Here is a 25012-nt window from a genome sequence, read left to right as displayed (position 1 = left end):
AGGAGGTTGAGGGAGGTGGATCACTTGAGCCCAGGAGTTCAAGACCAGCTTGGGCAACATGACAACACCCTATCTATCAAAAATACAAAAATTAGCTGGGCATGGTGGTGCTTGCCTGTAGTCCCAACTACTCAGGATGCTGAGGTAGGAGGATCATTTGAGCCCAGGAGGTCAAGGCTGCATTGAGCCGTGATCACGCCACTGCACTGCAGCCTAGGCAACAGAGGGAAACCCTGTTACAGGAGGAAAAAAAATGTGACTAATAAAGTCCAGCTCTATTTTATATGTCAGGAAAGTTACTGAAAGACTTTAATTATATGAAAACATCACATTTAAACAGATATATCTGGCAATGATATACTACAACAGAATAAAACCCGAGATACAAAGACTATGGAAACTGTCTAAGCAAAACACCACAAAGGCAGTGATGACTTGGTCTGGATAAAGGATAATGGGCATGAACAAGAGATAAGATTATGTGTCTGAAGTTGGCAAGGTAAATGAAACCATGCAGAATCAAGCCCCAAGGAATCAGCACCAAGTATGCACTAACATATTTTTACTGCTTTATGTAAGAAGTTACTGATTTTTCAAGAAAATCATATGGTAAGTTACATTAAAAATAAGCAAATACTACAAATCAAGACAATTACGCACAAATGACAGACATTTCATAGCCAGGTGAGTTTTCAGAAAAATTAAATTAGAAAACACATGAACAAATCCCTTGCATATTCAAAAGGTGACATTAGTATTTTTTTCTTTCAAATTAATGCCATCTCCATTTCCCTCAGATATTTTGCATGTGAATGAGTATTTACATCTTAAGCTACTGTTTTCTAATTTATAAAAGAGGAAAACCCAAAGCACTACTGCATGTGGAGAGAAACTAAATTGGTAAACCAATAAATACCAACTAAAATAAAAAAGAAATGGTTTACATCCATTACCTTGGTAAAACAGAGAAAGTTAAGGCCAGGTGCAGTGGCTCACACCTGTAATCTCAGCACCTTGGGAGGCTGAGGCAGGCAGATCACTTGAGGTCAGGAGTTCAAAACCAGCCTGGCCAACATGGTGAAACCCTGTCTCTACTAAAAATACAAAAATTATGGCCGGGCACAGTGGCTCATGCCTGTAATTCCAGGACTCTGGGAGGCCGAGGCAGGCAGATCACCCGAGGTTGGGAGTTCGAGACCAGCCTGACCAACATGGAGAAACCCCGTCTCTACTAAAAATACAAAATTAGCCAGGCATGGTGGCGCAAGCCTATAATCCCAGCTACTCGGGAGGCTGAGGCAGGAAAATTGCTTGAACCCGGGAGGTGGAGGTTGGGGTGAGCCAAGATCACACCATTGTACTCCATCCTGGGCAACAAGAGCAAAACTCTGTCTCAAAAAAAAAAAAAAAAATGAGCCAGGTGTGGTGGTGCACGCCTGTAGTCCCAGCTACTTGGGAGGCTAAGGCATGAGAATCACTCGAACCCGGGGGACAGTGGCTGAAGTGAGTTGAGATCATGCCACTGCACTCCAGCTTGGGCAGCAGAGCAAGATTCTGTCTCAAAGGAAAAAAAAAAAAAAGAAAGTGAGCTAATGCCAAGTGTTGGGAGGGTTGTGGCAACAAGAACTTTCAGATATCGCTGTTTGGAAATCATACTGCTTTAGCATGCATACCCTAGACCTGTCAATTCTGTTTCTGAGTATATATCTCAGAGGAGTTGACAGGTACCAAGTCTAGAGATGTTCAATGCACTACTTACTATCTGTGACAGGAGGAAATTAAAGGCCATGTGCTGTGTCCAATAGTAGGTGCTAAATACGTAAAATGTGGTGAAAGCACATTTCTGAGTACTGGGCAGAAGCCATATATTAAATTAACTCATCGTAATTGGGATGGAGAGTTTTAAAACATAATAAGAAGTAACATAAGGTAAGAAACATAGGGGATGTATAAGGAGAGGGAATCAAAGTGAGCAGAATGTAACCCATTTCTCTTTTAGAAAAAAAAAAAGTGCAGCTCATTTCTAGCGTTCATTTCTAAGGGCAAATGGGAAATGCATTCGGAAAAAAAAAGAATCAAGTCCAACATAATATATATGATTACTATAGTTGAAAGTGTATCGATAAAGAAGAAAACATTTTTTAAAATGAAAAAATAAAAATACAGGTTTTCAAAGATTACTTTTTGAGTATTCAGCTCCATCCTACCAAAATCACGTAAGAAACACATACTAGATTTTTGGGTATTAAGATTATAATATTAAAATATATAAAATGAAAACAGAAATCATCCAACCTTCTTACTTCATAGATAAAATAAGAGCTTTGGAAATAAATGATTACTCTAAAACCTCAGTGCTGGTTAGTAACAGAGTTAAGAACACAACCCTATCTTTAATAACCATCCAGGTAACTTTTTTGAACATCAATAATAACTTTCCATTATTTATGAAGAAAGACTGCCTTAGGTACATCTAGGAAAACTTTCAATTATGTAATTGCAAACTTTACCCTGATTCTTTTAAAAATATAGTCTACATGGTATATGAAATAAAAGTAGATTAACAGCAAAATGTGGCATTTAAATTAAGAAATACTTCTTTTTAAAAGTTATACTTAGTGAACCAGTCATAATCTATAATCTTCATTATAACAGCATAACTATGTTATTGAATGCAAAGGAAACCACACAGAAATGAACATTTCATCAATCTTAAGAAGCATATTTTCCATATTTTAACATCATGAAATATCTTACAATTAGTGACACTATAGTTGCCATCAGCCATTTTTTATGCTTGAACATCTCTGAAATTTGAATGCAATTTCAATTAAGGAAGTCTTACATTTGATGAAATCTGGTAAAATTTTTAAGGTTATATTACCTAATTCATGTGGCAGTTCATGACAGAAGACAGCTATAGAAGTACTGATTCCTCCCGTCAATCCAGCACTGAAAGCTGCACCTGAGGAAGATAAGAAAAAAAAACAAGTGAGCTTTGCTGATCTTAACTCTTCACATTTTCATTAATGACAGATGCAGTTTCCTTTGCCTATCTAAATTAATTTCTTAATATATGAGTGACTCACTTATCTTACACACTATAGTTTTTGAACATATAGTGGGGTATAATAGGTATGTGACAACTAGAGAAATAGCTATTCAATAAAAGCAATATTCCATATTGAATTTAATTCTCTATTTTGTAGCCTTCCAACTCACTAATATCTCAGGGATAGTAACAATTTTCCGAGCTTCAAAGTAGTAGTTTGATGGTCAACTTTAAGTCTTATAAGTCTAAGATTGTACTTGCTCTCTCACATTGATCTTTATAAGGATTTAAATGGCTAATATCCTTATCAAAACTTTTCTAGACCTAGAAAATAAATGGCACAAAGTATTACTTGTCTGGTAGTGTTGAGGACTGAGGTCAGACGTATAAATGCATTTAGGTCTACAAGCAGAATTATTTATTCTTTAGTATTAACAGCTACTATAGGCTGAACATGGTGGCTCATGCCTGTAATCCTAGCACTTTGGGAGGCTGAGGCAGAAGGATTGCTTGAGGTCAGGAGTTCAAGACCAGCCTGGGAAGCATAGCTAGACTCTGTCTCTATTAAAAAAACAAAAACAAAACAAAACAAAAAACAGTTACTGTAAATTCAAAAACATTGTCTCTGCTTTCTGAAAGAAACCAAAGCCTACTTCTGGGTGCTAACAGAGTCTGGATCTCAAAGAAAATAATGTATTGATCACACTTAATGTTCTCTTTAACTGGTAATATCAGTTTACTTTAGCAAGATACTAATATATTTGAATTTAGTACAATGGATTTTCAATGTTGTAATTTTTTTTTTTTTTTTGCCTTTTCAAAGATACGGAAAATTTATTAAACCTAAGATTGAAATTAAACTGTTCTCTTTCAGGGACATGTAAATGCATTTGAAAATATAATGTTAAGCAGCTTTTTCAATATGGTAACTGTACTTTGAGAAATCAAGTTATTAAACAAATATACTACAGACATTTGTTTACATGTTCAAAAAAACCCCACTAAATTATACCCTTACACCTCCAAATGTAACAACTGAACACCAAACTGTAGCCTTTGGGAAAATCAACTGACCAGAGTGATACATAACAGTATATTTGTTAAGCTCCAGCCAAATTTAATCATACATATTATAATCCATAAGATTAGAAGAGACAGTGGTTTCCAGTCCACTTACCAATTGCGAGCCCATCACTGAAGTTGTGGATGCCGTCCCCCATGATCACCATCCAGGCTATATTAGCTATTCCTGTTTCTTTCAGATCGGATCCAGAATGACAGGGACCATGGGAATGATGAGAATGCTTGTGGTGCCACTGGTGATTATGCTTCCTCAGTACAGTTTTGTTCTCGCCGTGGTGGTTATGTGCAGCAGCATGGAGATCATGCTCATGAATGGTATGTAATCCATCACTGTGAGAATGGTCTATGATTTTCTCCTCTTCTATACAAAGGTAATTTTTAGGAGGGGATTCTTGTTGGCCTTCTAAATCTGTCAGTTCAGTTTCATTCAGTCGATCTTCAGAAACAACTGAGTCATCAGTTCCTGTATTTACAGCAAAGGATATGCTTTATCAACATTTAAATGCATGGATATTTGCTAATTTAAACCTAGACAAAATAGCAGTGCAATGAACATTTCTTAAATGAATGTCTTTTAGAAATCTTAAATAAATATATTTCCCTAAAATTATTTAGAAGCCATTCTAATAGAAAAATGATTTCTGGAGTCCAATAAAAAAATAAGCAAAACAAAACAAAACAAACACACACAAAGAAGAAACTGGTTTGGCGGGAGATTCAAAAGATGCTCCAGATGAGGTCAGTGGGAGGGAACTGAAACCAAAAGCAGGCAAAGTGAGGAGAAAAATTGGAAAGCATGAAGATATAAGTTCGATAAAAGTTCATCTTCGGATAGAAAGTGTCTTTAAAAAAAAAATCACTCCCTCTAGACCCCTCCTCCCTTATTGCAGCAGCCTACTGAGAACTTTATTAACTGTAGCTGGTAAATTAGAAGCTACAATAATGATAAAGAGCAGAATTGTACTTAAAGTGCAGATCCTTGTTCTCTGACAATTTGTGATGTCTGAAAAGCCAAAACCCAAAAAGCTATGCTGGTATGTACAGGCATTCTTTCAGACAGTAAATGGCTTGTGATACTCTGACACTTGTTTTCAAATGTATTTACTAACTGTAGTGCTGACCGCCTGACCAAATTCCAGTGAAATTTACCAAAATATTCCTCCTCAGTCCTATTTACTAGTAACATGCACACTGTGACCGGCTGGTATAACCACCCCAGTTAAACTGTTTTCATAATTAGTACTGTCAGCAATAGTGGCAAACACTGCAACTTTTCTGCATAAAAAGCATTAATTGCATGCCTGCCAGCCACACAAATACATCAATTTTTCTGACTTCCCATTTATTAAGTGAAATTTATTTCCCATGCTGTGGAAAGTTTCATAAATGGATATCCTTACTATGACTGTGAAAACATGTCAAGTGTCACATTAGTGTCATAGAAAGCACACACCTATGCAATATTGCTTATTTATATTTATTTGTAAAAATTCAATCCTAGTTTAAAAGATGATGTCGACATTACTAGTCTTGAGTTTCTTTCCTTTGTCACCCAGGCTGGAGTGCAATGGCACGATCTTGGCTCACTGCAACCTCTGCCTCCCAGGTTCAAGCGATTCTCCTGCCTCAGCCATCTGAGTAGCTGGGACTACAGGTGCATACCACCACACCCAGCTAATTTTTGTATTTTTAGTAGAGACAGGGTTTCACCATATTGGTCAGACTGGTCTTGAACTCCCAACCTCTTCATCCGCCCACCTCGGCCTCCCAAAGTGCTGGGATTACCCGCGTGAGCCACTGCACCCAGCCACTAGTCTTGAGTTTCTAAGAGAGTTCTTTATGATTAAACCAGGTAAGTATATGAAAGAGATTAAGTGCTTTTTTCATCACTTGATTATTTTCTTTTTTTTTTTTTTTTTTTTTTTTTTTTGAGACGGAGTCTTGCTCTGTCGCCCAGGCTGGAGTGCAGTGGCCAGATCTCAGCTCACTGCAAGCTCCGCCTCCCGGGTTCCCGCTATTCTCCTGCCTCGGCCTCCCGAGTAGCTGGGACCACAGGCGCCGCCACCTCGCCCGGCTAATTTTTTGTGTTTTTAGTAGAGACGGGGTTTCGCCGTGTTAGCCAGGATGGTCTCGATCTCCTGACCTTGTGATCCGCCCGTCTCGGCCTCCCAAAGTGCTGGGATTACAGGCTTGAGCCACCGCGCCCGGCCGATTATTTTCTTTAAAATCAGTTATTATAGGATACATTTTTATTTTACACATGCTGTTTTTTAATTAAAATATAATCATTGAAGTTTACTAATTTGATTATAAGGTTTGTAGCATTACAGAATAACTAAATTGGGATTTATAAACCAGCAGTGATTATTAATGTAAAGTATTAAATACTGAACTTGAAACAGATTTTCAGGAAAATTTTGTTGTTTTTCCCCTTCTATGGTTTTAACTAATTTGAATCCTTCAAGAGGGATTTTTCCATACTATTTTTTGAGACAGAAGATAATTTGAGGGGGAGGGGTAGAGAATGCATCTATGATACTCCATAAATTCAACATTCTTTACCACAGGTAATAAATGATTATAAACAAGATGTATCTTAGATAGTATTAATATTCTGAGCCTTGGATCACATATTTCATATAGGACCTATTTCGAATATTTAATCATATGGCTCCTAGCTTAAAAGGGCTAGATCTAAGATTATTCCCATAAGAAATGTTGAATTGATGAAGAACAGATTTTGAGGTTTCGAAAATGGTTAATTTCTCAAAAACATCAATGTCCAAACATCTACCTTTTTTCACAGGAGGAGACACTAGCAAGCTAGACAAACTATCATAAAAGTATTTGTCGGCCGGGCGCGGTGGCTCACTCCTGTAATCCCAGCACTCTGGGAGGCTGAGGCGAGTGGATTGCGAGGTCAGGAGATCAAGACCACCCTGGCTAACACGGTGAAACCCCGTCGCTACTAAAAATACAAAAAAACAAAACAAAACAATAGCCAGGCGTGGTGGTGGGCGCCTGTACTCCCAGCTACTCAGGAGGCTGAGGCAGGAGAATGGGTGAACCTGGGAAGCAGAGCTTGCAGTGAGCCGAGATGGCGCCACTGCACTCCATCCTGGGCGACAGAGCAAGACTCCATCTCAAAAATCTTTGTTACACATAACCTGTGGTCTGTTGCTGATTAATACAGTACTTTTTCTTGTGTAATTCTTATCATTATAGCACAAGTATTATCTCAGTGGATTATCTAGAATAACTTCTGAAAGATGGGTTCATCTATGTGTTTGCTCTTAAAACTATTGTTTCTCCTATCCCAAGTTGGCTTTGCATCTATCGGTAAATAAATTATTCATCTGCCTTTTTAGGAGTGCTATGAGGGTAACACTTTTCTGCTTTTCATCTTGTATTTAGTTTACTGTATTAATTTTAGATTGAATGAATGTAAATAGAAATTAAATGTAAATTTGAATGAAAAAAGAAAAAGAAAAAAGTTTGTCTTGAGTCAGAATTGCTGTCTACCGGCAAGAGGCTTGAGTTGAAGCCAGTCAGAATCTGGTGTATTGTTTAACTTGTGATCTGAAAGTTTTCTTCCAATAGTTGATTCTTCTGTGTTCTGTTTCATAAACCATTTCTGTTTTCCCTAAAAAAAAAAAAAAAAAAGTATCTGATATTAGTATAAAATGCGAGGACACAATTAGCAACAGTATTGACTCATTAACACCTAAAGGTAAAAATGGTCTTAACTTTGTATGTAAATTATTTTAAAGGGGAGTGAAAAAAAATTTCTGGGAGTAAAGCAATCCACAGACGAAAAATCCAACTAAATTTGTATTTTTTTAAACATTCAACTAAGAGGTTCCATTCATCTCCTTTGAAGTTAAGAAGAGAGCACACACCGTACTGAATTATTAGATGCAACAAATGAAATGTGTATAATATGTGTAAAATCTCTCTTATCCAAAAGTGTAAGGTAACAGAAAGTTCCAAAAAACTAAAGCTTATTCGTTTGAATTTCGTTCATATTTAATGCAATCTGTATTTCCCTGAATGTGACATAAAGAAGAGAGTCAAATTTGAGTGAGCGTCTTAAGTTTGTAGTTTCCATCTGACACTTGGGCAAGTTTGTTAAATTTACTGAATATAAGAATATTCATCTGTAAAAATAAAAATAACATTCTTATGAGGATTAAATGAGGTGATGTATGAAAGGATCTATCACAGTAAGTGACTCTTACTAGTCTTATAGTAAAGACAAGCATCCTTTCTTACCACCTTGGAATTAGATGGAGAACATAATTTAATCTGTCCTTAATTAGTTACAAATACTAATTATTGTACTTCATTGTTTAGGTTTACATTTTTCTTATCGTATGTCTTCACAGTCTAGCTTTTACTGCTTTCTTCGTTTATCAATGTAACTACCACTAACAACTCTTTCAACTTAAATTTCTGCTTCTAATGTATGTTAATTTAAGAAAGCAAATAATTACTCTAGAACAGTGTTGAAATAAAAGTTTTCTCTGGGAGATGCTTATTGACTGGCATGGCATTTTCTTCTTGTTGGTTTTGTTTATAGGCTATTAACTATGTTTCAGACGTTTAAGTCTTCTAACTGCTGCATAAGTAAGTTTGCATGGCTAGTAAAGCATGAAGTAATCTCAAAGATGGCCACTATCAATTTCCTCCCTCCCTGTAGGAGCATTCTGCTCCACCCATGAGGACCTGGAATCTACCCCCCTGCCCTGGAATTCTGGCTAGCCTTTTGACTTGTTTTGATCAACAGAATGCAGGAGAAATGACGCTGTGCCACATCCAGAACTAGCTTTATAGAGATCTGGAAGCTTTTGCTTTTGCTCAGGGAAGCCAGCCACTATCCTATGAAGAAGACTGCTCTCTCCTAGGAAGAGAAGCCACGTGGAGAAGCACTAAGGTGCAGAAAGAGAATGAAGTATTCTTGGACTTTCCAGCCCTACTCATCCTAATCCAGTGGGCTGCCGAATTTTAATGTGATAGTGTTAATGACTCTAGCAAATGGCAAGTAGAGCAGAACTCCCCATTTGAATCCTGGTACAGAGAATAAGAGAAGTAATGGTTAACGGAAACCACGAAGCCAATAGAAACTGGGAAAAGTTAAGACATTCACAGGAAAATAATGATATGGACAAGTCCTAAAGCGAAGAAAAAAAATGGCAACCATGAGTTAAGGGAAAAAAAAGGAAGGAGGAGCCAACAATAGTACAAAAATCAATGAGAAGGATATAGAAATTAAATAAAATGAAAACACCAGCTGAGATTTAGTTTAATTGCTTTGGTTCTGATTGTCCACTTTCTTAGAAGCTTGCAAATCATTACCCTCAAGGTCCCCAATTTGCTGAAACAAGTCAACATCTAGTGTATTATTTAACTTGTGGTTTGAAAGCTGAAACAGTTGATTATTCTGTACAGACTGTCAAATATCTATTCTACTCAAATATCACTAATTTCCTTTCTTCAAAAGAATGCCATAACCTTTTCATCTTAGGTTACTTATTGTCCTATGTACCATAAAGCAGATGCCCTGATTTATCGGGCCAGATTCCCTTCTCTGATATAGTTGAGAATTCCATACTATTGAATATTTAGAGTACACTCCCTATATCCAAGGTGTTCCTTCCAGTGTTTTACTTCCTACAAATTCAAATTTACAAAAAAGCTGTCATGGTTTGGTGACTTCATTCTTATATCAGTTTTCTTTGCAAAAGCAAATGTATAAGTACTGGTAACTTTAGGTTCAAAATGAGATTAAAAAGATCAAATTATAAAAAACAAAAAACTTATTTATCTGATATCTGAAATGTTCCAAAATCTGAAACTTGAGTACCGACGTGACGGTCAAAGGGAATGCTCACCGGAGCATTTCAGATCTTAGATTGTCACATTAGAGATGCTCAATTGGCAATTCTAAAACTTCTTTACAAACTTTGCAATACCTAATTTATTGTAGTGATGAACTTTTAAATACTTATATGTCTTACATCTAATCAACTAGGAAGTCTTCTTGATTCTCTCATCTAAATAATTCCCTTAATCATCTTTTCCACCCCCCTCCCATTTCTTCTGCCATGACCCTCATTCAAGCCCCACTACCTCTTTCAAATTATTCTGCAGTTATCTACTTAGCCAACTCTTGTTTCCCTCCAGCACCTTCTGCATTGGCATCCCTCCCACCATATTTTATTCTCTACTTGTCCATCAGAATTAATTACTTCACCTTCCACAAGCCCCTTCAAATCTAAATACTGTTAGCTCTCTTTTACTTTTCTCTAAGTTGAACTTTCCCATTTCCTTTTATCATTCTTCTTTTCTAGGCTCACTATCTTAATCATCTCTCCCTTGGAGGCAAACCAATGTGATGATGTCCTGACTAAATATAACTAAAATATACAATTTGAAATAAGATATGAAAACACAGATGAGAAGTAAGATTTCTTTCTCATGATTTAGATAACTACTGGAAATCATGAGGAATGAGTCATAGTCACACAAATAAGTTTTATGTAAACCAGAATCACTCCCATGAATCGCAGTTCAGAGATCTGTTCCAAATCATGAAAGGAATATATACAAAACACACATATATGCAAACAAAACAGAAACAAAAATAGCATAAAATTGTATCTTAAGAGTAGACTGCGCATCTTTAAGATCTTGACCATCCCAAAAAAGATACCTGGAATTAACTAACAAAACGAAGTTTCCAATTCTTTTTTTTTGTGGAAAGCTTTACTTAAACAGAATACACTAAAGATGATCAGTGTTAGTATCACAAACATGTTAGTGAGATGTATTCAGGACACAGCTTTAAAAGGCAGATGTGAACTGAAGAGAATAGGGAGGATTATAAATCATAGTGAATGGTAGCAGCCTTGAATTTACTTTCTTGGAGGATAATTCTTCTTAGATATTTGTCTTATTCTCATAAATGTGAGGTGAAACAGACAGCTGCATCACAATCAAGAGTATTTAAGCAACAGTTCAACCAAGCATCAAGCATCATCTCCAAAGCGGTGCATCATTCTTGAAAAGAGTCACCATTTCCATCATTTCATTTTATTTTCTTCCTACAAAGCCCCCTTAATCTGACCTCTTACCTCCAGTACCATCATTGGTGAGGCACTTCTGATAAAGAAATGTATTGTGTGAAAACATTTTCATTAAAAAATACTACAATAAAAGTCACTTATGATTAAAAATATTGCCTAAGAAGACTGATGAAACTTGCTTCTCTTTACATAATTTTGCATTTTTATAATAAACATAATTGGAAAATACCTTTTTCCATCCTATTTAAGTCAATTAGGTATGATGTAACACAAAATAACTGAAACTGAGACTGCCGTATCTTGATTATAAATGCCAAAATAAATGTATAATAACAAAAAATGGCAAAGATCAAAGTCATGTCAGGTGTGGTGCCTCATGTCTGTAATCCCAACTCTTTGAACTTGAACCCAGGAGTTCAAGACCAGCCTGGCAACTTACTGAGAACTCTGTCTCTACAAATAATTTTTAATAGTTAGAGGGCACCAGGCGTGGTGGCTCACATCTGTAATCCCAGCAGTTTGGGAGGCTAAGGCAAGTGGATCACTTGAAGCCAGGAATTTGAGACCACCCTGGCCAACATGGCAAAACCCCATCTCCACCAAAAATACAAAAACTAGCCAGGCATGGTTGTGTGCAGCTGTGGTCCTACCCACTCAGGAGGCCAAGGCACAAGAATTGCTTGAACCTAAGAGGTGGAGGTTGCTGTGAGTGGAGATCATGTCACTGCATTCTAGCCTGGGCAACAGAGCAAGAATCTGTCTCAAAATAAATAAATACACACATACATACATACATACACACATAAAAGTTAGCTGGGCATGGTGGCATGTGCCTACGGTCCCAGCTACTCGGGAGGCGGGGGCAAAAGGATCACCTGAGCCCAGGAGGTCTAGGTTACAGTGAGCCATGATCATAACACTGCATTCTAGCCTGGATGACAGAGGGAGACTCTGTCTCAAAAAAAACAAATAACCACCACCATATGTTTAATTTTAAAAAATCAAAGTCAGCTTTTTACTCTAAAGATTAGCTATTACAAAACTGACACCAACATCATAATTAAGGAAAGCATATACCCAGAAAAGGATAATTTTTGTTTTGAGTTTTATGATATAAAATGAAATAAATAAAAAATACTTACTCTTTGTTGTTTGTAGTGCTTAAACATTCTAATGCAGTGTTCAATGATAAATAGCAAGTAAATGCCTCCTAGAGCAACAAGTCCTTTCAATACAGCATCATATTCTTCCAAAAACTTCTTCGATTCATGTCCATGAGAATGTCCATGCCCATGTGCGTGTTGGTGACTGTGATCATGTCCACCCTGAGACTATTAATAAAAACAAATAAAACTTCTAAACAAGTAATTGAAATGCTTTTTAAAATTTTGAAATTATAATCTCCTAAACAACACAGAAAAAATACCTCTCAAGTTTTAAAGTGCTCCCCTAGGTAATATCTCACTTAGTCTTCCATTTAATTTGCTTTTCTCAGTTGTCCAGAATACTACTACATTTTATAGTAACTCAAAGACCCCCAACTCAAATGAATATAATAATAAGATACATACCATAGTTAGAGAATCAAGCCAGAAATAATAATAGGGAGTGACGGGTTCTTTGTAAATTGAAGTGAACACGATTTACTTACATGCCAAGTATTTAGTAAAAATGAAACAAAATACACAAACTAATTCACCAGCAGTCACTTGTGATTCCGTGTAATCTAATTCTATCTTAAACTGATTGTTACATATTTTTTTCTTTTAATTTTTATTTTAAGTACAGGTTTGTTATATAGGTCAACTTATGTCGGGGGAGTTGTTGTACAGATTATTTCATAAATTTCTTCTCATAAATTATTTCAGAGGTAATAAGGTCACTATCTCTGCATATACTGTGGAAAGTCAGCAAGAGGGTATCCTTAAATACGCAATTTTCTATATTTTAAAGCTTTAGCAATCATAAATGTATGTATAGAAAAAGTTACGTTTCAACATTATGAAATGTACAAGTATCACAATAGTAATCTTATAGAACATAAGTTAGATAACTGCACTTAAGTATCTTTCTTCCTTCTAAAATTTATTTGTATTCTTTTCCCGTTAACTAGTGGTCAACCAAAGAGATACCTAAACCTCTCAGAGGATATCAGACCACTCAAAAAGGTAACAGCTAGGTTTAGTTAACCCTTCTTAACACAAAAACAAGTTAAACAGCACTTAAATACTGTTCTCACTTCAGTAACTCTTACTAGGCCCAGTTCTAAAGGAAACTATTGTTATTCTTGATGGCTAGTAGAAATGGTGAAACAAAAAAATTCATACTTGCAGCCTTAAGATTCATTAACTCATTTATTAATTAAAAAAAACAGCAATGTCACACATTGCTGTAGATACTAAATCTGGAATTCTCAGCCAAGAGTGCACAAAAGAGGCGATATACACAACAACACAAATACAATCCTGTCTCCCAAATTCTCTAGAAGGAAAATACTCAATACTTCAATATTATATTTGGAAAAGAAAAATTCCCATTGTTTTCATAATTTGAAGTAAAAATAGTAAGAGTGAATTAAATACTCTTAGCTGGTGGTAGACAGTTATCTACCTAACTATTGATAGGTTATAGAGAGCAACTTGTAAAAAGGTTGATAAGCATGGTACTAGGAATATGGGTTTGTGATCATATAATTAATCAGAAGTGTCCCCAAAGAGAAGAAAAGGAGTGGTATGCCAGGTGAAAAGATAAATGCCCCCACGTGTAAAGAGCTAACTGTAAAACAGCACACTGAGTGTATCTGCCTACTTCTGCTCAAAGATGCTGATGGCATACCAGCAATAGACATAATCATTACAACATCTTTTGTATTTCTCTTAAACGCTTACCTGATATGCTACACAGATTTAAAAAGACCACTCACTGCTACTGATATTGCAAATTTTAATTCAAAGAGATTTTTATAAAGACTACTGAAAGCAAAGTTGACGTAATGATTCAATTTATTTAAAAAAATTGCTATTAAAACTCTGAAAACAGAGAAAAAATACTTCATCCTATAATCAAATGAAACAATACAAATACCAGATTACTGTGCTATAGCTTGCTAATGAAGGACCTTTCAGTTTAAATATTTTTATTTTAAATTTTTAAAAAGATTAAAAACATTTCTTACATGGGGCAGTAGATGAAGAAGGGCGTCTCCACTCATTGTTCCTACAGCTAACGCAACAAGGAATGTAAGAAGAAATTTGAAGCATCCTTGGTTAATGATAGGAACCAAGATAACGCCTAGCAAGGAAAGCAGGCTAATGACAGTGATAGAAATGATACCACAAATCCAGGCTGTAGAAAAGAAATTAAGAGTCAACGTTAGCATGACAATTTAAAACAACAGACTACCAAAAAGAATAAAAACATAAGATACATGAATCATAGAAGGTAGACTATTTTACCCAGACTATGAAAGCTTTATGGCATTGTTTAAAAACAAAACAAAAATATGACACATAACTAACTTAAACATTTTTAAAAAGAATTAAGAAACTCAGATCAAATTATACATAGCACCTTCAACGGCCCACGAAATTAGAACCAGTGACTTAAAATGACTGAAGGCTGTGATTCACTTAATAGCTAAAGTATAAATAAAAATTTCTAAATAAAATTTATAAATAAAAATAAAAATTTAAAATAATAAATAAAAATAAAAATTTAAAATAATAAATAAAAATAAAAATTTATAAATTTATAAATAAAAATAAAATTAAAAAAGTCTAAAGGCAGAGCCACAATAATAAAGCTGTTTATTTAAAGAATATAATTATAAAACTCACCTGAGACATTAAAAAAGCCAAGTATCTATTTAATGTGTTAAAATCTTTGTAAATCTTTCTAATATAGAGTTTAAGAAATGTAACATAGCCCCAAATGGAAATATGTTCATATGATAACAAAAAAGTCTCATTACTGGTAACTTTATTGTTACAAAGGTAAATTCAGTCCTATTTTTCTTGTTTTTTTTTTTCTCTACACCTGGTTCCAAACTCCCATTCCTCCAATTTGGGTTTCTGTAACAATTTACCACTTAAAAAAAAGTCACTATATAATTTTAACTGGCTCAGAACACAAGAGAAATGTTTTCACAGTATGACTTAAAAATAGGTATGGTGGGGAAGGGGAATTCCGTATACATGTCTTTAGGTCATTCACAAACAGGTAAGACATCAGAAATATATGCCAGTGGTTTGGGGGCTGGACATTTTCATTACAATTTCTATTACTGGCCTAAAATGAAATAGAAATGTTATTAGTTTTTAAAATTCTGCTTATTTTAAGATCTATCTACAGAAAATCTCACTGAAGAGCAATAATTTTATAAAGATTTTAATCTAAAATACTATTTTTCAAATCAAATCTAAGAGGACTATAAATCTGCAGAAAGACTTTATATTAAGTCTGTGATATAACATTGAAAAAATGCATCTCTTCATCAAAATAACTCAAAATTTTCAACAACGAGGAAAAGACAGGGAGATGATACTGTCCCACTAAATGCTGAACTTTATCAATAAAACTGTTTATCCAATGGGCATTGTATTCACAATATCCAATAATGTTAACACTATAGTCAATACTCATTAGCTCAATTATCTCACTGAATTAAAACAATAGATCATCTATCACTAATGGAAGCTCTGTGGCTTACCCTGTACCTTAAACGATAATTACTATCACATAAATATAGGTAACCTCAGAGGCAAAGTAAGATTCAAAACAACCAGTATTAGAGGGCTGAAGATCTACCCACTAGACTTGGATTCAATGGCTTCAATCCTTGCAAGGATGTTGGATTAAGGAAGGAGCAGGAACTCAATTCTTGAGGAACCAGGATCACATATTTGCTACAAAAATAATATCTCCTGATTAGTGGAAAGAAAGGATGAGGAGGATTGCGGCCCGGCGTCGTGGCTCATGCTTGTAAACAGCACTTTGGGAGGCCAAGGCAGGCGGATAGTTTGAGTCCAGGAGTTTGAGCCAGCCTGAGCAACACGGTGAAACCCCGTATCGACTAAAAATACAAAAATTAACCAAGCGAGGTGGCACACACCTGTAGCCCCAGCTACTTGGGAGGCTGAAGCGGAAGGATCGCTTGAGCTTGGGCAGCGGAGGTTGCAGTGAGCTGAGACTGCGCCACTGCATTCCAGCATGGGTGACAATGTAAGACCCTATCTCAAAAACAAAAACAAAAAACACAGGGGCGGGGGTTCGGTGTGATTGCTCTAACTAACTATCGTTGTGATGACAAACCACGGGAAACTGAAGTCAAAAACCTTATTCTAGAAAGAAAAAATATATGCTCAAATAAGGTTTACAGACTAACTTAATGATGATCAACAGGCTAGTTTGTTAGTCCCCTGTTTATAGACAGGAAGAATAAAATCAGTGGAAGAACTTAATGAAATAAGTCAGAGAAGTGGTCATAGGTATAAATTTTAGACACGAGGTCTTACAGGCAATAAAGTTACTGGTCAGCTAAATCAAAAATGGTTTGTCAAAACTACTGCAGCTCTCTAGATCCAATCATATTGAAGAAAAAAAGGAGAGATAAAAAAGACAGGGAACTTACAGTAACCACATGGGACAAGTGAGTTGGCAACAAAAGCACTAACCTGAAGATAAACTGTATCTTACACAGTACTATATAACTTTCCCTTTACAAATATATTTTTCCCTATTAGTTTGGCAATAATCTAATACAGAAGCAACTTTTCTAAAAGCAACAGCCTAAAAGCAACTTCAATTAATAACTTGAAAATGTGCACTAAACTACTTGGAAAAGCTAGTAATTCATACTCTAAGACACTCTAGGAGAAAAAATAAAATGTATTTACTTACTAATGTTAATATATGTGAATGGGGACTGCCAAAACTACCGACAAGACCCCAAATACACAAAATATACAGAGTAAACACAACTGATAACCCTTCATAGTTATTATAAATTTTTATTAATAAGAATAATTTTAGCCAAGAATGCACTAGAATTAGTCACCAAAATTACCCAATAAAAATATTTATTTTAATGGCTCAGGGTCCTGGTTTATGCCTGTAATCCAAGCATTTTGGGAAGTTAAGGTGAACAAGCTGATTACGGTCAGGAGTTTGAGACCAGCCTGGGCAACATGGCAAAACACCATCTCTGCAAAAAATATAAAAATTAGTCGGGCATGGTGGCATGTGCCTGTAGTCCAAGCTCCTTGAGAGGCTGAGGTGAGATGGTTTGAGCCTGGGAGGCTGAGATTGCAGTGAGCCAAGATCATGCCACCGCACTCCAGCCTGGGCGACAGAGTCAGACCCTGTCTCACAAAAAGAGTTCTTTTGTGGAATAGTGTTTTGATGAAAAGAAAACTTAAAATAAATCAATAAATAGTCTCTGTATTACTCTGAACATTTTAACTCTTTAAAAATATTTTTCTATTTCTTTTAGAGGAAATATATATAGCATGTTTGCTATATAAAATATTTTAAAGACTACCTTCAAAAGATTTTTAACTGACTAAAGAAAACCTTAATTCTAGGACTAAAATTGATCCTATATCTTTTGATAACTTTGTTTTTGCATATAAAACATAGAGGGCACAACTGGAAATATTATAACATAGTTAATTACTCCTTTGTATATACATTGCCTTGAATGACAGAGTTGAAAATTATAAAAATATTTTCAAAGATGCCAATTATTCTGCCCCTTTAAAAAGAAAATCGTTCTAAATTATTTGCTTATGAGTAGCTATTTGAACTGGCCAGATACTAGCTATTGTCATGTTATACTGCTAAAAAAACTTGCATAATCTAGCATTTCTCAAACTGAGCTCATTAGTTCTATGAGATGGGGGTATTTCAAAGGGGAGGGAGGAGAAATTTAATAATCAAGTAAGTTTTGGTAATGCTGAATAACACAGGTTCCTTCAGAGCCTCTAACAGTTTAATAAGCAATATGAATCTCTAAAAGAAGAATACAATATGCAGCATTTTCCCAACTTATCTCATCATGGAATTTATTAGTATAGGAGAGGATCTTCAAAAAGTTCATGGAAAATGCGTATTATGAAAAAAATCAATTTACTTGTTCCCTAATTGAAAAGGACCAACAATTAACAGCACAAACAATACTCAACTCCACAGACATCTCAGCTGGTTGAGCTAATACAATTCTGACAGAAAAATTAAAGCTGAACAAACTTTCCACTCAACTGGTGCCAAAACTCCTGTGCCCAGATCAGCTTCAGACAAGAGAAGAACTTTCCACGGAAATTTTAAACAAGTGGGTACAGGATTCTGAAGTATTTCTTTGAAAAATTAAAGAAGGAAATGAAACATGGCCTTAATAGTAAGATCCTGTAATTAATGCTAATGAACTGTACACTTAAAAATGGTTAAAGGAGGAGGATTCTGGAAAGACTGTGGAGTAGGAAGCACCAGAAATCTGTATGCCCCCTAAACTGTGAATGAACTGACAAAATCTGTCTGATGTTAACTACTTTGGAACTCTGTAGTCTACTGAAAGCATGCAACTTCTAGGGGAAAGCTCAATGGTAAAATGTGGTTAATTTTGATCAATTTCAGCTCTTAGTTTAGTGGCAGCTACCCATCTGCCATCCTTAGTCCTTTGAAAGGAAGCTGTGCCTGGTGTCCTGAATCAATCTACAGGACCCTACAATTACAGGAGCTAGAGTAGACAAAATGGATTTTGATCCCCAAATGTTGAGGATCTGTACTCTGATCACTGATTCTGATCACAGAAGTACAGGCAAAGAGACACGTGGCCATGTTGCTGTACCTCTCCTCATTTTTGCAAATCTCCTCACTAAAGTGTCTTCCAGGTGATTTAAAAGGCCAGCAACTCTTTTTCCTCCTTTCTTTTTTTCTCCTTTTTCCCTTTTGGGAGTCAGACAATAAATACTGGAAAATTCAAAGATAACTGCATATTTGGAGAAAATCAGAAAGTAATCATGCATGCCTAGGGAAGGGCACAGGCTCAGAAAGGACCTGTGAAGATAAACTAGGTGTAGTGTCTCATGCCTATAATCCTGGTACTCTGGGAGGCTGTGATGGGAGATCACCTGAGCCCAGGAGTTTAAGACCAGTCTGGGCAACATGACAAAAACCCATCTCTACTAAAAATACAAAAACTAGCTAGGCATGGTGGCACATGCGTGTAGCTCCAGCTACTCTGGAGGTTGAGGTGGAAGGATCACCTGAGCCCAGAAGGTTGAGGCTGCAGTGAGCCATGATCATGCCACTGCACTCCAGCCTGGGTGACAAAGTGAGATCCTATCTCAAAAAAAAAAAAAAAAAAAAACCTGTGAAAATCTTATGTTTATACCACCGGGATAGCATAAAACAATAACCCTCCCCAACCCAAATTAGTAACAGACAAACACAATTTAACAAGAAAATAGCAAACCCTGGGGAAGGGGAAGAATTGACTTCCAGAGTTAGCATATTATTAGAATCAAATGTCCAGTTTCAAATAACCAGAAGGCATACAAAGAAACAAAAAAGCAAGGCACATTTAAAAAAAAAAAAATGAATCACAGAAACTGTCCCTGAAAAAGACCTAATGGCAGATCTACTAGACAATGACTTTAAAACAACTGTCTTAAGGATGCTAAAAAAAAAAAGTCAAGAAGATAATGTATAAACAAAATGGATGTATCAATAAAGGGGTAGAAAAACTAAAGATAAATCAAAAAGAAACTCTGGAACTGCAAAGTGCAATAACTGAAATGAAAAATTCACTAGAGAGATTCAAAGGCAGATTTGAGCAGGCTGAAGTATCAGTGGACTTGAAAACAGGACAATGGATATTACTGATGCTGAAGAATAGAAAGAAAAAATATTGACTAAAAATGAACAGAGCCTATGGAACCTGGAGGGTACCAACAAGCAGACCAACATCCATATACACTGTAGAAGTCAAGTAAGATGAAGGGGAGTGGTGGGGTGGCGGGGAGGGGCAGCAAGAATATTTTAAGAAATAATGGCTAAAAACTTCCCAAATTTGATGAAGGACATGAATGTAAACATCCAAGAAGCTAAATGAACTCCAATAAGAGGAACTCAAGAGACCCACACCAAGACACATTGTAATCAAACTCTTGAAAGACAAAGAGAGACTCTTGAAAGCTGCAAGAAAAGCAACTCAACACATATAAGAAGCTCTCAATAAGATTACAAGCAGATTTCTCAACAGAAACGTTGTGGGTCAGAAGGCAACAGGCCGATATATTCAAAGTCCCAAACGATAAAGCAAAATTGTCAACCAAGAATCCTATATACTGCAAAATTGACATTCAAAAGTGAGGGAGAAACTAAGACATTCCCAAGTAAACAAAAGCTTAGGGAGTTTGTTACCACTAGACTTGCCCTATAAGAAATAAGACAGTACTTCAAGGGGAAAGGACACTAAACAGTAACCTGGAAGGTGCAGAATTTTTGTATGCTACTGAAATTAAATGATATAAATTCAAATTAGACTGTTTTAACTTTAGGCTGCTAATGTAATCCCCATAATAACCACAAGAAAACAGCTATAGAATATACACAAAAGGAAATGAAAAAGGAATTTAACCTTTTCACTATCAAAAAATGTCAACTAAATAAAATGGAAGACATTAGCAGCAGGAATGAAGGACAAAAAAAGCGTTAAGGCATATAGAAAAACAAATAGCAAACTGACAGAAGTCCTTCCTTTTCAGTAATTACTTTAAATGTAAATGGATTAAACTCTCCAATGAACTGACAGAAACTGGCAGAATGAATAAAAACACGAGTCAACTATATGTTATATACAAGAGACTCACTTTACACCAAAGACACAAACAGGTTGAAAGTGAAAAGATGGAAAATGATATTCTATGAAAATAGTAACCAAAAGAGAGCAGGAGTGGTTATACTAATATCAAAGTAGACTTTTAAATCAAAAAAGGTTACAAGAAACAACAAAGGACGGCGATAAAACAATTATAAACATTTATGTAACTAAAAATAGAATATCAAAATATACAAAACAAAAACTGTCACAATTGAAGGGAGAAATAAACAGTTCTACAATAACAGTTGGAGATCTCAGTACTCTACTTTCAATAATGAATAAAACAGCTATCCAGCAGATAGGCAAGGAAATAGAGGACTTAACACAATAAACCAACTAGATCTAATATACATATAAGGAACACTACTCAAAACTGCACCAGAAACATTCGTCAGTGCACATGGAACATTTTCCAGGATAGACCATGTATTAGGTCGCAAACTGAGTCTCAACAGATTTAAAAATATAAATATAATACAAAGTGTCTTCTCCTACCATAATGGAATAGTTAGAAATCAACTATTGAGGTAAAACGGGAAAATTTACAAATTTATAGAACTTAAAACAACATATTCTTAACAACTGGATCAAGGAAGCAATTACAAGGGACATTAGAAAATACTTGAGACAAATGAAAACAAAACCTCAACCAAAACTTATGGGATACATCTAAACTAGTGCTAAGGGAAAAACAGATAATTATTAAAACTCACATGAAAAAACAAGTAACATCTCAAACCAAAAACTTAACATTACACTTAAGGGACTAGAAAAAGAAGAACAAAATAAGCCAAGACTAGCAGAAGGAAGAATATAATAAAAATTAGAGCAGACGTAAATGAATAGAGAGCAGAAAAACAAAATCAATGAAATCTATAGTTGATTCTTGGAAAAGATCACAAAATTGACAAACCTTAAGCTAGACTGACTAAGAAAAAGAGAGAAGATACAATTACTAAATTCAGAAATTAAAGCCGGGATGTTACTACTGATTACAAGGAAATAAAAAGGATTATAATAGAATAGACCTGATAAATTCTACCTAACATTTAAAGAAGAACTAATACCAAACCTTCTCAAACTTTTCCCAAAAAAATTAAAGAAGAGGTAACACTTTCTAACTCATTCTATGAGGCCAGCATTACCCTGATACTAAAGGTATCAGACAAAGACACTACAGGAAATGACAACTACAGACCAATATCCCTTATGAACACAGATGTAAAAATTCTCAAAGAAAAAAAAACAACTAGCAAACAAAATCCAGCAACAAATTAAAAGGATTATACAACATGACTAAGTGGGATTTATTGCTGGAATGCAATAAAAGTTCGATATATAAAAATCAACATATATTAACAGAATAAAGAAAAAAACACCCACATGATCATCTCAATGAGCAGAAAAAGCACATGACAAAATTCAGTATCTTCTCATGATCACAAGACTCAACAAACTAGGAACAGACAGCAACAAACCTTACATAATAAAGCTATATATGAAAAACTCACAGCAAACATCATACTCGATGGTGAAAGACAAAGCCTTTTCTCTAAGATGAAGAATAAAGCAAGGATGCTTGCTTTCATCACTTCTATTCAACATAGTATTGGAAGTTCTAGCCAAACAATTAGGCAAGAAAAAAATTCAAAACATCCAATTTGGAAAGGAGTAAGTAAAATTAACATCTGTTTGCACTTGATTTGATCTTACACGTAGGAAATCGTGAAGATTCCACAGAAGCACTTGATTTTTAAAGTTGCCTGCTTGGCCCTTTTCCAAGTACTCTACTCTAATAAACTCTCACTTTTGTTAAAATAAATTCTCTGCTGTTTAAAAAAAAGATTTCACACACAAAAAGCATTAGAATGAATTCAGCAAAATAGCGAGATACAAAGTTAACACAAAAATCAGTTGCATTTTTATATATACCAACAATGAACAATCTGAAAAGGAAATTATGAAAACAAATCCACTTACAATAGCATCAAAAAGAGTAAAATACTTAGCAATTAACTTAACCAAGGAGGTAGAAGACTTGTACAACGAAAACTACAAAACATTCTGACTGGTGTGAGATGGTATCTCATTGTGGTTTTGATTTGCATTTCTCTAACAATCAGTGATACGGAGCTTTTCCTCATATGCTTGTTGGCTGCACATATGTCTTCCATTGAAAAGTGTTTATTCATGTCCTTTGCCCACTTTTTAATGGGGTCATTTTTTCTTGTAAATTTGTTTAAATTTCTTATACATGCTGGATGTTAGATCTTTGTCAGATGCATAAGTTTGCAAAAATTTTCTCCCATTCTGTAAGTTGTCTGTGTACTCATGGACACATAGAGGGGAACAACAGACACTGGGGCCTATTCCATAGTGAACGTGGGGAGGGACAGCATCAGGAAAAATAACTAATGGGCACTAAGCTTAATACCTGGGTGACTAATCTGTACAACAAAATCCTATGACATAAGTTTACCTATATAACAAACCTGCATGTGTAACGTGAACTTAAAAGTTAAATTTAAAAAAAGAGTAAAAAAGAAAACTACAAAATATTGTGGAAAGAAATTAAAGAAGACAAATAATAAAAACATACCCCATGTTCACAGATTGGAAGACTTAATACAGTCATCACTTGGTATCTGCAGAAATTAGTTCTAGTACCCCCATAAAGACACCAAAATCTGTGGATGCTCAAGTGCCTTAAGTAATATAGCATAATAATTGCATTTAATCTATGCACATCCTCTCTTATATTTTAAATCATTACTAAATTATAGCTGACCATTGAGCAACATGGGTTTGAACAGCATGCATCCACTTAATACATATGTTTTTCTGCTTTGGCCACCCCTGAGACAGTTAAGACCAACAGATCCCCTCCCTCTTCCACCTCTTCCTCAGCCTACTCAACATGAAGATGATGAGAATGAAGACCTTCATCATGATTCACTTTCATTTAATGAATAGTTAATATGAATAATGAACTGAAAATCCTAAAGATTCCACATATGCACTTGATTTTTCAAGTCACCTGCTTGGCCCTTTTCCAAGTGTTACTATACTTTTTCCAATAAACTCTCACTTTGCTTAAAATAAATTCTCTGCTGTGTATCCTTACATTATAATTAATAAATCCTACATAAATTTCTTATGATTTTCTTAATATATTTTCTTTTCTCTAGCTTATTTTATTCTAAGAATATACAGTACATAATAGATATACTATTGACATAAATTGACTGTATTATTGGTAAGGCTTCTGGTCAACAGTAGGCTACTAGTAGTTATGTTTTGGGAGAGCCAAAAGTTATACATAAATTTTCAACTACACGGGGAATGGCACTGCTAATCCCCCACGTTGTTCGAGGGCCAACTCTAATTTATAATATCTAATACAATATAAATGCTATGTAAATAGCTGTATTGTTTTTATTTGTGTTACTTTTTATTCTTGTATTATTTTTATTTTTTTCCCAAATATTTTTGGTCCTTGGGTTGGTTGAATCTGCAGATGCAGAACCCACAGATATTAAGGGTGGACTATATTGCTAAGATGTCAATTCTGCCGAAGTTGATCTACAGATTCAATGCAATCCCTATTAAAATCTCAATGATAGGTTTTTTTTTTTTTTTTTTTTTTCAGAAATAAAAAACTTCCTAAAATTCATATGAAACCACAAAGAACCCAAAATAGCCAAGATAAACTTGAAAAACAAAAACAAAACTGGAAGAATCACACTTCCTGATTTTAAAACTTACTACACAAAGCTACAGTAATCAAAACAGCACAGTAACGGCATAAAAACAGACATACAGATCAATGGAATAGAAGAGAGAGCCTGGAAATAAGCCTTCAAATATATGGCGAAACAATTTTTGATGAGGGTGCAAGATCATTTAATGAGA

General features: G+C 35.2%; 1 protein-coding gene across 4 annotated transcripts in view; it reads right to left on the bottom strand.

Annotated features, from left to right (window-relative positions):
• The window catches only part of SLC39A10 (solute carrier family 39 member 10), an 82331-nt gene that overhangs the window by 16540 nt on the left and 40779 nt on the right, over positions 1-25012 (bottom strand). For all 4 annotated transcript variants that reach the window (XM_017946732.3, XM_003907751.5, XM_017946731.3 and 1 more), the window contains exons 4-8: positions 14396-14565; positions 12363-12551; positions 7658-7778; positions 4230-4598; positions 2885-2965 (exon numbers count right to left, since the gene is read on the bottom strand). In XM_017946732.3, the coding sequence (XP_017802221.1) occupies positions 2885-2965; positions 4230-4598; positions 7658-7778; positions 12363-12551; positions 14396-14565 (930 nt within the window). The remainder of the gene's footprint in view (positions 1-2884; positions 2966-4229; positions 4599-7657; positions 7779-12362; positions 12552-14395; positions 14566-25012) is intronic.

Source organism: Papio anubis, chromosome 10 (assembly GCF_008728515.1).
Source record: "Papio anubis isolate 15944 chromosome 10, Panubis1.0, whole genome shotgun sequence".
Classification (NCBI taxonomy): Eukaryota; Metazoa; Chordata; class Mammalia; order Primates; family Cercopithecidae; genus Papio; species Papio anubis.
Note: the sequence above shows the minus strand (reverse complement) of the source record. Positions and strands in the feature narration are given on the sequence as shown.